This window comes from Lepidochelys olivacea, assembly GCF_965140295.1.
Source record: "Lepidochelys olivacea isolate rLepOli2 genome assembly, chromosome: 7".
Taxonomy (NCBI): Eukaryota; Metazoa; Chordata; order Testudines; family Cheloniidae; genus Lepidochelys; species Lepidochelys olivacea.
This window is the reverse complement of record NC_140417.1, coordinates 28886205-28899649: the sequence shown is the minus strand read 5'-3', so window position 1 is coordinate 28899649 and position 13445 is coordinate 28886205. Positions and strand designations below refer to the sequence as shown.

At 44.5% G+C, this 13445-nt stretch overlaps 1 protein-coding gene across 2 annotated transcripts in view; it reads right to left on the bottom strand.

Moving 5' to 3' along the window:
• The window catches only part of BICD2 (BICD cargo adaptor 2), a 151199-nt gene extending 141742 nt beyond the window's left edge, over nt 1-9457 (bottom strand). For both annotated transcript variants that reach the window (XM_084635355.1, XM_084635356.1), the window contains exon 1: nt 9089-9457. In XM_084635355.1, the coding sequence (XP_084491481.1) occupies nt 9089-9316 (228 nt within the window). In that variant the 5' untranslated portion in view covers nt 9317-9457. The remainder of the gene's footprint in view (nt 1-9088) is intronic.
• Nucleotides 9458-13445: the final 3988 nt, after the last annotated feature.

The window sequence follows — 13445 nt, the reverse complement described above, 5'->3', positions numbered from 1 at the left end:
GCTGTAGCTCACGAAAGCTTATGCTTAAATAAATTGGTTAGTCTCTAAAGTGTCACAAGTACTCCTTTTCTTTTTGCGAATACAGACTAACAGGGCTGCTACTCTGAAACCTGTCAATGTAATCAACAGTCCCTATCTATGCTGAATTCTGATAGTTCAGAGATCAAAAGAACATCCTAGCATTTGAATGAATTGTAAACACAAGATATCTTGGTATTCATCTCTCTTTGAAATGTACTGTGACTGGTGGAGGAACAAGCAAATTGCCTTATGTTAATTCATATAGCTAACTCCTGGTGATGGACCTCCTTCCAAATCATCTTAATTACCTTTTGTTCCTGGAGGAACTCCCAACTTGTCAAAGACGACATGAAATTGTATAAAAGATCTTTGGGTCCTGATTCTGTCATCTCAGATCTGCTTAGACTTCATCAGGAGAAGTTTGAGTTACAAGCCTGAGGTCCCAGTTATACTGGTACATCCTGAATATGAGATTTGGACATTGGACTATAACTTATGTGCTATTTCTGAAAGAACTCTTTGCAACTACAAAGCTCACCATCTCTCCAATGAATCTGAACCTCAATGAATTGAGCTCATGTCTGTATGTATATTGATCTTTTAACCATACTCTCTCTCTTTTGTTTTTTAATAAATTTTAGTTTAGTTAACAAGAATTGGCTGTAGCGTGTATTTGGGTAACATCTGGAACATTCAATAACTTGGGACATAACATGTCCTATCCTTTGGAATTGGTAGAACCTGTTCTTTTATAGGATGAAATAAGATTTTCGGAAATCATATTTGACTTAGGTACCTGGATGGAGGCCTGAGGCTGGATCACTAAGGGAACGGTGTTGTTTGGACTTCTGAGGAACCAGTAAGGTAATAAAGAAGCTGTTTTATGCTGGTTTGGTAAATCTAAGTACTGGAATATCCACCAGCTTTTTGGGGTTTGGCTGCCCCATTCTTTGCAGTTCACCCTAATTGAGTGACCACAGCTGACTCCCACTGGGACCCCGGTCACAACAGCTCCTTAGCCTATAACCAGCTCACTAGATCTATGAAGAGAATATGTACAAAAATATAAACTTTTTTACTAGTAGATGAAGTGCCAGACTCTGATCTTAGCTACACAGTGTAAATCTGTAGAGTTGAATTGATTCTGGATTTATGACAGCATAACCAAGATCTGACTCTGACCAACACTGAGTCTTCATTTCAAAACAAAAGGTCAACTATTTAAGTAATCAGTAGAAAGAATTCCTTTTATTTACATACAATTCCTGAGGTTTTAACAGCATTATACAGCTGAATGTAATCCTGTGAGTGGCTTTTTTTCCTTTAATCTTCTTAAAACAAAGTTACATCTTTGTGTTTTTGGCACTCGATCAGTATTAGTTTAAACATTTTGTGGGAGGACAGGAGGAAGTCACCCAGAACCTTAAGATAAATAGATGGAGAAGCTCATAATTCTATTAAAGGGTGGCCTAGTGGCTAGAGACCTGGACAGGGACTTCAGAGTCCTGAGTTCTACTCCTGGCTTTGCCACTGGCCTACTGTGTAACCTTGGGCAAGTCACATCACCTCCTTGTACCTCAGTTTCCTTTCCCCATGTATAAAATAGAGATAATGATAATGACATCCTCTCTTAAGTGCTTTGAGAACTCCTGAGGAAAAACACTAGGTATTATTATTTCAGCAGTCACTTTATTCCAATTCAAACAAGTGTATTTGAGTCAGTAAACAGAAAGGTCTCTCCTGCTCTTCTGAACTTATATTTAATCAAAATGTTAAAACAGGTCTGGATTAGTTTTCATGTACCCAAATCAATATTTTATAGCTAACTGTATTAAAATACACAATGCAAAACTTACATCAATAATCATATTGAGCCAGGGCAAGATGTGTTTCAGTGGTACATTAACACACACTTCGGCTGTGTTTCGCAGCATGAAGCAGATAGTCTGATCTTCAGATACTCAAGGCACATATTAACCAAGTACTAGCACCTGCCCGGCATTATCTTGATGCTAATATATTATGTCTGCTTAGGTTTATATTTGATTTAAACAAGAAAGCTTCTAAATATATCTGAGAGCACACTTTTGGATTATGTACCTCCACTTATCCAGAAAGTTCATAACAGAGAAAGAGAAAGAAAGAACATAAAACAAAATGCAGAAAACCCTCATAAAAGAAATAAACTCCTTGGTTATTTTCAAACAGGTCTTCAAATTAAACGACAGGGATTTATTTCTCAATTTTTCCTTGTTTCCTGCCTCCCTCTCTCCCCCACCCTGCACAGCCAGAATATTAAAACTGAGATAGGATCTATCTAGTTCCTTGGTGCCCGTGCCTGGCTACTACACACATTACTACTTCCAACAGAGATGAACCCCTTTCACCTTATGTTTGAATTGTATAAGCTAAGCTAAAATTTTTCCAGGTGCACCTAATGCACTATTGAGAAGGCAATTGCAAGTTGCTAGATAAAGGAAAAAAGACTTAGGGAAAACCAATGCAGGCTTTATATTATTATGACATGTATAGCATAATCTAGAAAATATCAAATAGAAAATAAAAGACAATGCCTGTTTTTCTTTCCCCCTTTGCCCCAACACTTTTTTTTTTTCTTAAAACCACCTCACATATTTAGTACGGTGCAGATCAATTGTGCTGTATCTGCACATGCTTTTAGACTGCAAGGTTTTTAGGACAGCCACACTATTCCATATGTATTTTTTTTACTACTGCACATCTACATTGTATTATGATTTCTATAATCATGCCCATGTTTGCTGAGAGATTTAAACATGGATCTAACCCCCCTGAAGTGGCCTTGCCAGCCAATCAAAAAGCAGCTTTGGACGGCATCTAGTTTCATATTTGAATTTATAGCTAGCTGTAAATCTAACGGACATCTCAAACACGGCTCAAAGTACCGTACAGAGCAGATATCAGCTTTTCACGTCAACATTCCAAGCCACATTCTCCCACAAATCACCCAGACTGCCAATAATCAGACTCTCCAGACAGCCACTTTTGTAACCAGGGTTGATCCTGCAAACATTTAGTTGTATGAGTACTCCCCGCTCATGTAGGGACCCCGTGTTACTTATGCAATTAGCTTTGTTGCAGACAACAGTTTGCAGGATCAAATCCCAATGTAGTAAAAAGTCTATGAAAGTGCCCTTTCATTACTTCACCTTGTGTTGCATTAAAATGTGATGCAACGCTTAACTGCAAGAGATCTAGTTACCTTTTTTCCCACCCTCATGAGATCCCTGAGGAAATAAATCACATTCTGTGCTATAACTGCATAATGAAAGTTTGAAATGGATTCCACTTTACAGAATCTAGGTCATAGGTTACCTCCACCCTCACTAATCATTACATTCATCAGTGAAGATGACCTGTACCTAATTCCCTTCCTGTACCTAATTCCCTTAGGTGACAGTAAATGCAAATGAAACAATGGATCAGTGGGAAATGCAGCACAAATTAACATAAAGACGTGTGAGATAAAGATAGATCTCACCACTCTCACAAAACTGGCATGCATGAGAGGAATTCCATGCTTCACCAAGGGCCCTCAGCTCAAAGCAGCTGCTCTACAAGGGGCAGAGAGAGCTGAGAGAAGGCTTGAGGTCCAAATGTTGGAGGTCATCCCTTGCATAATCTGGAGCACGGATCTGTGGGTATAACCAGCACTCTGTTGTAGAGGAGCTTGGGGAATAGAACTGATGGAGAAGTAACTATGGCACTCCAGTCATATTAGCACCCTGCGACGACGGTGGTGGGGCGTGCTGGCCCACCAGTGCTACTGAAGCTCTGATGCTACAGGAGCTGCAACGGAGAAGCTTGTAGCTTGGGCAGGGCCAGTGAAGACTCCCTTCCTCCCTGAACTCCCCTGCACACAGCCAATTTACAGGGATAGTTCTGTCTTCTTAAATTATAGTCTACTGAAGGCATGGATCTTGCCTTATGTGTTTGCACAGCACCTATTACAATGGGGTCCCAGATCTCTCGGCGCAACTATAACATAATTAACACTAACACATGGTGGAATAAATCATTGGTTTGATGCGTTTTAAAAGCAGCATGGGGCTGTGGTTAGAGCAGGAGACTAGAAGGCAGGACTCCCGAGTTTCATTCCCAGTTTGTTAAACGGCCACCCCTGACAGATCACTCCCACTCTGAGCAAACTGTCTGCCACCAAGGTCCCTGCTTTACTCTAGCACAAGCTTCAGAGCTTGATATGTGGCAGATCTTGTGTGTGAACGTTTCTTGGCTAAGTTTGGAAAAACAATTTTTTAAAATAAAAGTTACATAAACGGATAAGGGGGAAAGTCCCTTCTGAGAATGCTCAGTGTGCATCTGCTAAGGTTTAAGACGGCTCAATCAGTACTCCTTTTCTTTTTGCTAAGGTTTAGTAGATCCTAATGAAGCCCAGACTCCTTCATAATGTCTTGAGGGAGCTAGAAGAACTACGTATTGTCCCCGCTTGGTCTGACTAGGGCAGTGGTTCTCAACTCTGGTCCATCACTTGTTGAGGGAAAGCCCCTGGCACGCCGGGCCGGTTTGTTTACCTGCCGCGTCCACAGGTTCAGCCGATCGCAACTCCCACTGGCCGCGGTTCGCCACTCCAGGCCAATGGGGGTTGCAGAAAGCAGCGTGGGCCGAGGGACATGCTGGCCGCCCTTCCCGCAGCCCCCATTGACCTGGAGCGGCAAACCGCAACCAGTGGGAGCCGTGATTGGCCGAACCTGCGGACGTGGCAGGTAAACAAGTCGGCCCGGCGTGCCAAGGACTTTCTCTGAACAAGCGGTGGACCAGAGTTGAGAACCACTGGATTAGGGGATTCAGCAGGGTACTTGAGCTGCTCCTAGGATTGTTTACATGGAAGGGTAGGAGTACCCAATGTGGACACAAGAACAAATGGATATAAACTGGTCATTGGGAAGTTTAGACTTAAATTAGACGAAGGTTTCTAACCATCAGAGGAGTGAAGTTTTGGAATAGCCTTCCAAGGGAAGCAGTGGGGCTAAAAGACCTATCTGGCTTCAAGATTCAACTCGATAAGTTTATGGAGGAGATGGTATGATGGGATAAAATGATTTTGGCAATTAACTGATCTTTAAATATTCATGGTAAATAGGCCCAATGGCCTGTGATGGGATGTTAGATGGGGTGGGATCTGAGTTACTACAGAGAATTCTTTCCTGGGTATCTGGCTGGTGAATCTCGCCCATATGCTCAGGGTTTAGCTGATCACCATATTTGGGGTCGGGAAGGAATTTTCCCCCAGGGCAGACTGGAAGTGGAGGTTTTTTGCCTTCCTCTGTAGCATGGGGCACGGGTCACTTGCTGGAGGATTCTCTGCTCCCTGAAGTCTTTAAACCACAATTTGAGGACTTCAATAGCTCAGACATAGGCAAGAGGTTTTTCGCAGGAGTGGGTGGGTGAGATTCTGTGGCCTGCGTTGTGCAGGAGGTCAGACTAGATGATCATAATGGTCCCTTCTGACCTTAATATCTATGAATCTATGAGATACTTAGAACAGGACACACACACAGCAAAATCCTGCTGAATATCAAAGGCAGGAGAAAATCCATGGGAGTGAATAATTGCTGACCTGTGACTTTAAGTTGTCTTCATTTTTGAGGCACTCTACAACATTCAGCAATCTTCTAGCTTTAGGGGGAGAAAAAGGTTAATTTCCTATCTTTTTCCATTTTGAAGACAGCATCCCATAGTCATAGGCAGTGTGTCCTAGTGGCTAGAGCACTGCACTGGGACTCAGGAGTTTGTCAAGTGCTTTGATGTCTACTGATGAAAAGCAATACAGAAGAGCTAGGGATTATTATTATTTTTATTATTCCCTGGGGATGAGGGAGGCCACAAGGGTGGAAGTGTTTGTTCCACACACTACTCCATATGGCTCCATCCTCTTCACAAGGCCTCACAGTGGCATCTTGATCTACACCTAGAATTTATGTTTTTGAGGGCTGAGCAATACTAGAAAACTTGCAGCAGTGTAAGTAAATCAGTTTAAAAGTGACTTGGTTACACCGGTACAACCCCCCGTTTGACACATAGACACATTTACATCAGTTTAAACTGCACTTCCTTAATCAGCTTATTTCTAGTTATCTTAAAATGATTCCAAATCAACCAAAATGAGGCTTTGTCTGTCTAAAAGGGAAAAGTGCATCTGTTCAAATTAAATAGTTTTTCAAATTATTTAGTCAGACTGGTGCAAACCCCTATGTGAACACTTTTTTCAGTGCAAGAGTGGCTTATTTTGGTTTAGCTTTTAAACCCATTTCCAAATGACACAACCATTAAAAAAAAAAAAAAAAAAAAGATTAAACCTGAAATAAAAAAGTGGCCACACAGGGATTTGCGCTGGTTTAACTAAAACAGTTTAACTTCACACCTTAGGTTAAAGCTGTGTAACTTTCTTGGGTATGCAAAGTCTAAATCAGGAAGAATCCTTCCATCAACCTAGCCACATCTAAACGGGCAGGCTAGGCTGTCCTAACTACAGCGGTCAGGATGGGAAATTTTTCACAGCCCTGAGCGATGTAGCCACATTGACCTGTTTTAGGTGTAGACCAGGCCTAAGTATAAGACAAGCGATAACAAACAAACACAGACAGACTGACAGGGGAGCACAAGGAAATAAAGACGCCTGGTCATGGGATTTTTGCCAGAGATGCTCTGCAGCATTAGAGCAGGAGTGAAGCAAGCAGATATTAAGGGTGAGCCAGGGGATTGGAAGGACAGATCTTGCAATGGGAAAGGGGGCAAAAGAGTCAAGGGTGGACAAGATTGAGATATGGAGAGAATCGGCAACCATATTGTTGGGAGAAAGCTTAAGCTGGGGTTTGTTTTAAACACACTCAGACCTGCACTGAAACAAAGGGCACGTCTACACTACAGTGAAAAACCCACAGCTGGCCCATGCCAGCTAACTCTGGCTCATGGGGCTTGGGCTGCCCGGTCGTTTCACTGCTGTGTAGACTTCCAGGCTGGGGCTGGGCTCTACGTCCCTGCGAGGTGGGAGGGTCCCACAGCCTGGACTCCAGCCAGGGCCCAGAAGTCTACACTGCAGTGAATCAGCCCCACAGCCTGAGACCAAGTCAGAGGGCTCACGTGTCTAGTTGCAATGTAAGTATACCCAAAAGGTGTGAATTAACACCAGTCTGGTTATTGTGGATGCAGTTTTTGTGTAGACAAGCCCTCAGTTACATCAATGTAAGTTTTCTAAAGCCTGATCTACATTTCAAATTTAGATCAACATAACTACATTGTTGTTTCAGCAATGTCTGGGGGGGGAAAGGGGGAGAATATTCTCTGCTGCCCCCACCCCTGGTTGAGTGGTAGGGGAGAAGTAGTAAATCCTCAATGTAATTACCCTATAATCCCAATGTAAAGTTAAGCTATCCTGCCAATCTACTATTGCAGAAAATTATCTCCACCCGAACAATTAGCAGGGAAAGGTGGGGTGAGGAAGGGGATCTCCCCTTCCCCAGCCCATTCACTTGTGAGGTGAGGGTCTTCAAAGCTTAGGGGCCTGCATTTGGTACTAAGAGTTTGACAAGTCAGCAATAACAAGGCTGACACTCCGCTGCTTTACACTTTGATGCTCACTCAGAAGGCCAATTATTTGATTTCTGTACTTTGCTTCCAGGAAGCTCCATGTCACGTCAAAGTTCTGACATGGATGGCCGACATAGTGTGTCAAATGGCTCAGTAGTACATGGATCTTTGGCACCGGGTATGGCATTTCTACACATATTGTGCAGCCATTCATTCATTTGCTGGTCTTTACAGAGTATTTATTATAAGGCTAATTTACTAGAGAAACATCAGCTCTGTACAGAAAGGATCCTGTGAATGCTCTGTAGCCAGTATTTAAATATCAGCAATTCAGCCTTTTATAAGCAGGCCTACTCCTAATAAATATTATCTACCAACAATTTTTCCATTTTAAAATAGCAATAACCTTTGTACTTAGGTGGAGAAACCTAATTAATATTAAGGAACTCGTAGTTCACTACCACATATATCCCTTTTATAAGCAACCAGATTAAATAATGTAATTCAAAAATCTGTTTCTATTTGGAGGGACAGGAAAGGCAAGAGAGATATAAAACTTGATCCCAATATCAAATTGCAGCCTTAAAATTCAGGGAACTGAGTTTTATATTAGAAATGCTATCTGGACAGACCTGAACTGTGTACCATTATACAGCAAACAACAGAATTATGGTCTAAGGCTTCCATTATTCCCTTCCGCCTGCAATGACCACCACAGGACAGCCTGGCACTTGATCTCCAGTATATTAATCGCAAGGATCCTCTTTCCTGTGCACCTCGCCCAGCTGAGAGAAGACACAGCAGATGTCATTGGAAGGGCACAGGGTCTTAGAGGAATTGCTGAGCTGCCCCTTTAAAGGGCTGCACAGCATGACGCCAGCAACGATGAGCATGAGGATGCCGGATCTTGCCGTGACACTGCGCTGCATTAGAGACGATGGTGGTGATGATGCTCTTCATTTGAGCTGGAAGAAGCCAAGATGCAGCCAGCATCAGCTGCTTTCCAGAGAGGCTGAAGCCAGACTTCCCGGGGAGGGTGAATTACATCGCTACTGCCCCGCACAGACACAGACCAGACAGAAACATGCCTGCCCAGAACATCCATCGGTAGCAATGCATCCTGCGCGCTCCCGGGCCACCTCCCCACTGCAGAGGTCAGGGTGCTCTGCAGCAATGAATCAGTCCTTGCTGCAGCCCCAGGATATATCACCGGCCTCCCCTTACACATGGGCCAAATTCCTCCCAGGAGTAACTCCAGCCTTTGCAGCGGAGTTACCCCAGAGATTAGCGTGGCCCCCCGAAGTTTCAGGGGGCCTTGCCCAAGGTCAGACAGCGGCTGAGGCACCCCGCGTCTCCAGATCCCCCTTCACGGGCCGCAGGCCCTCGCCCGCGCTCCCTGCCTTGCCCTCTCCCCCTCCAACAGACGGGCACAGGGCAGTCAGTCCCGGCGGGCCCCCCCCGCCCGGGGCCGCCGGCTCACCTCCTTCAGCTGCTCCATCTCCGTGCGGATGGTCTCGTACTCCGCCTCCAGCTCCTCGTACTGCTGCTTGAGCTGCTGCTTCTCCTCCAGCACGGCCAGCCCGTACTCCGCCGCCTGGATCTTCTCCCGGGTGGTCTCGCCCAGCTCCTGGGAGAGCCGCTTGAGCTCGCTCCGCAGCCACTCGGGCTCCGACTCCATCACCAGCTTGGCGTAGTCCTCCTCCTCCATGGCCAGAGCCGTCGCGGCCGGCCGGGAGCGGCGCCGCCCGTCCCCGTCCGGCGGGGCAACACAGCGAGGGGGGCTGCGGGGCGAGCCGGGCAGCGGGACGGACGCAGCGCCCTTAACACCCCCGCAGCCGCTGGGCTGCCATGGGCCGCCCTGGGCGAGCACAACCTGGCCCCGCCGCTGCTGCTGCTGCTGCTGCGCTGCCCGCTCCCCCGGCTGCCATGAAACGGGCAGGGCGCTCGGTTCGCTCTGGCCCCTGGCTGCACCCCCGCCCCAGCCGGCCCCTTACACCGTGACTCCTGCCGCGGGCTGCGGCTGCGAAACTCGCTGGGCAGGCAGAGCGCAGTGAAATCATTCAAAAGGAACGGCCAGCCAGCTGCCCGCCGGGCCTTGTGGGACGTGTAGTCCCGCCTCCCGCCCAGCTCCAGGCACACGCGGGCCTCCGAGGACTACGAGTCCCACAATGCACAGGGAGGGCAGCCCAGCTGGAAGGCAGCCCCAGCCCTCTTGGAGGAATTCTTGCTTCAGGGAAGAAGCTGGCAGCGGGCTGAGTTATTATCATCATCGGCGTCCGGGCAACTTTCCCTTGTAACAGTGACGCCTACAGGCCGCGTCCAAGCTGGGTGGCTACATTATTGCGGGCGGGGAGTCGGAGTTGTGACAGTTTCTGGGATATGTGGCTTTCAGAGGCTGTATTCATTGCAAACAGGGGGTCACTAAGTAAAACCAGTGGAAGCTGGGCACCTAAATACCTTTGGGAATCGGACTCATTGTCTGTGATGGAAGTGAACTTAATACAGCAGGCAGCCTTCTGGCTTTTAAACAACACAGGACAATGTTTCCCCCCCAAAGTTGTTATCATCAGCATCATTGTCATAGAATCATAGAATCATAGAATATCAGAGTTGGAAGGGACCTCAGGAGGTCATCTAGTCCAACCCCCTGCTCAAAGCAGGACCAGTCCCCAATTTTTGCCCCAGATCCCTAAATGGCCACCTCAAGCATTGAACTCCCAACCCTGGGTTTAGCAGGCCAATGCTCAAGTTCTATAATTATTTATTTATTCACTGATGCACTATTGTTGTGCATGGTACCTTACAAACAAAAATATTTTGTTTGTTTTGATTTCCTCAGCTGAAAGATTACATAAATCTTTGCAGAACCAGGGATATGGATTTAGGCATGTGCTTCATTTTGTGCACATGAATGGTACACATCCTGTAAAGTTAATTATGTGTGCTCACATGTGTAAAGTTAATTATGTGTGCATAGGCCTTCTCAGCATCAGGGCCTTCTTACATGATCCTGTAAACCCTTGCTCACATGCATAGCTGCAGTGAAATCAAAGCTAATGCTTGCCTGAGTGAATACTCAGCACATAAGAAAGGGTTTAAATACCCAACCAGGGAGATTGCAGATTATGTATTCCTTATGCCACCCATTCCTAAACCGAATTTTGCACACCTTGATAATCTGGACCTTATTCCCTGATAACCAGAAACTTCTATGCTTAAACTCTGTACCGTTTTCTTTTTACTTCAACATCATCTTAATTCAATTATTAAACCTGGCTAGAAGCTAAGATGTAACAAAGAGTGAGGGCCACAAAGAATGGGAGGGGAGGAAAGGGAAGGGAGAACAAAGGTTGCAACAATAGAAGCATGTGTTTACTTCTGCATGTTATGCATGCTTCTTGAGGGTGCTGCTTTTGTTAGTTGTCTTCATTGTTCAAAAACTAAAACTGATATATAGCATTTTGGTAGAATTAACCGATTAAATTAAATAGTTACAGCTATTGTACTGTAAAGCTGTACCATTGCTCTAGCTTTCACTCAAGGGGGTACATTTAATGCTGCTATAGATTCCTCCCTACATTTCTAACTGAAGTACAATGGTTGCTAAATAATGCAGTTATTTGAAATTTAAAAAAACACCTTAAGTTATTGATTATGATTTGTATTGGGGGTGCTTGTTTATGGGGTGGTTATTATATTATTACTTTTGGGGTCTTTATGTAATTCTTCTTTCACTCAGCTTGTTTATTTCTCCATATAGTGCGACTGATGTGCATGGCACTGGGCAGATAAGTAAGAAGATGAGGTTCTGGTTTCCAGGAGTTTACAGTCTGAACAGATAAGCGCAAAAGGGGAACAGAGTGGTAGTCGTGTTAGTCTGTATCAGCAAAAACGAGGAGTCCTTGTGGCACCTTAGAGACTAACAAATTTATTTGGGCATAAGGTTACTGTATTTTTCACTCCATGCATCTGATGAAGTTTTAGTCCACGAAAGCTTATGCCCAAATAAATTTGTTAGTCCCTAAGGTGCCAGAAGGATTCCTTGTTGTTTTTACAAAAGCAGAAATTACTACAGACCATGGAGTGGAGTAGGGCTGGGCGGAAATACCAGAAAACAAGGGGAAAGATAAGCAGGTTGTGCAAGAACATAATTTAATGTATTTTATTACAGGTTTGTCTTAATTTTTTATTAGTTTACTATAATTTTTAGGGTTTTGCAGAAGCAGGTACAGGCATAAGGGGGAAAGGAGTGGGTGCTGGAGTTAAGATTAATTATAGACAGTGAAGCTAAAGTAATGCTCTCTCAAAAGCACGTGGTAAAGCTTTATATTCCTTTAAGACACGGATCCAGCAAAGCACATAAGCACATACATAACTTTAATCATATGACAGGTTTCAGAGTAGCAGCCGTGTTAGTCTGTATCCACAAAAAGAAAAGGAGGACTTGTGGCACCTCAGAGACTAACAAATTTATTTGAGCATAAGCTTTCGTGAGCTACAGCTCACTTCATCGGACGCTCACAAAAGCTTATGCTCAAATAAATTTGTTAGTCTCTAAAGTACCACAAGTCCTCCTTTTTTTAATCACATGAGTCATTCCACTGAATTCAATAGGACTCCTCACATTTAAAGTTATGCACGTGCTTAAATAATTTGCTGAACTGGGGCCTAAATGAGCATTCTATGTAAACTATATACGACATATAATTGAGAAGAGGCTTGCAACTGACGAGAATTCAGAGGAAAATAATTTGATAAGCAATAGAAATTTGCAGAAGTTACAAAATCTTACTTGCCAGTAAGATTATTGGTTAAATAATTTGTACAGTGTTAGTTCATTATTAGTATTTCACCACAGCAGTAGTATATTTAGACCTATGCAGCTGTGAATATGGCCCAGGATTTTCAAGGACTACTCACCACATTTGCACACCCAACCTTCCAACCAGAGTTTCAGACTCAATGCCCATCAGTTATTTCATCTAACTTTAGCACCAGCTAGCAATGGCAGAGAATAAATTCCTTAGCAGGAACATTCCTTCCTTGTTACCAGCTTTATCTCCTGGCTTCTTGGTTCTTTTAGGCTGGAGCACCAGAAATCAGAGAGCCTCACAACCAGCTGTATGGAGGAAGAAGCAGCAACAGCAGCTGATGTGGACAGTGTCGTGGGTACACAGGAGTGGGTCCCAGTCACACTGGGCAGTGTGCTGGATGGGGCACGTTTCATTTTATACAAGGATGGCCCTAAGAATGAAGCAGCAAGTAAATTTCTGTGTGAAAGTAAACATCTTGCCATAATTTTCCCCATCAGGAGTAATGTGGTATTTGTCCCTGTAAATCCTCCATATGTCTATTGGAGTTCTGAAGATCCCTTCCTTTTCCATGGTTTCACATCTCCCAACTCAGTGGCTCCATCTAACAGTCCCCCATCCCTCAACTGGGAATAATGTCATTTCACAGGGTTAATGTGAGGATAAATGCACTAAAACCTGTGGGGTGCTCAGGTACTCTTGTACTTAAAGTACTGCGCAGGATCTTTTCAGGGGGGATAAGGCAAAGCACCAAATTTATTGGTAATACATGCATCAGTCAATGCTGTATCCTATGCATATGATATATATTACACTCATGCACTCACATACACACACCAGCACACTCCATCTTGTTGTTGTTACCAACTAGTTGCTCCCCTTAACTTCACTGGTGAGTTAGATGGGGGAGGGGTGGAGCCAGGCTTCTGTCGATCTGGATCGATGCTCCGATGTTGACAAGACGAGACCTGGGGTCCTCTGCAAGACACCTCACATTTATAGCAGTTTCCCTCTCATGCAAATGCA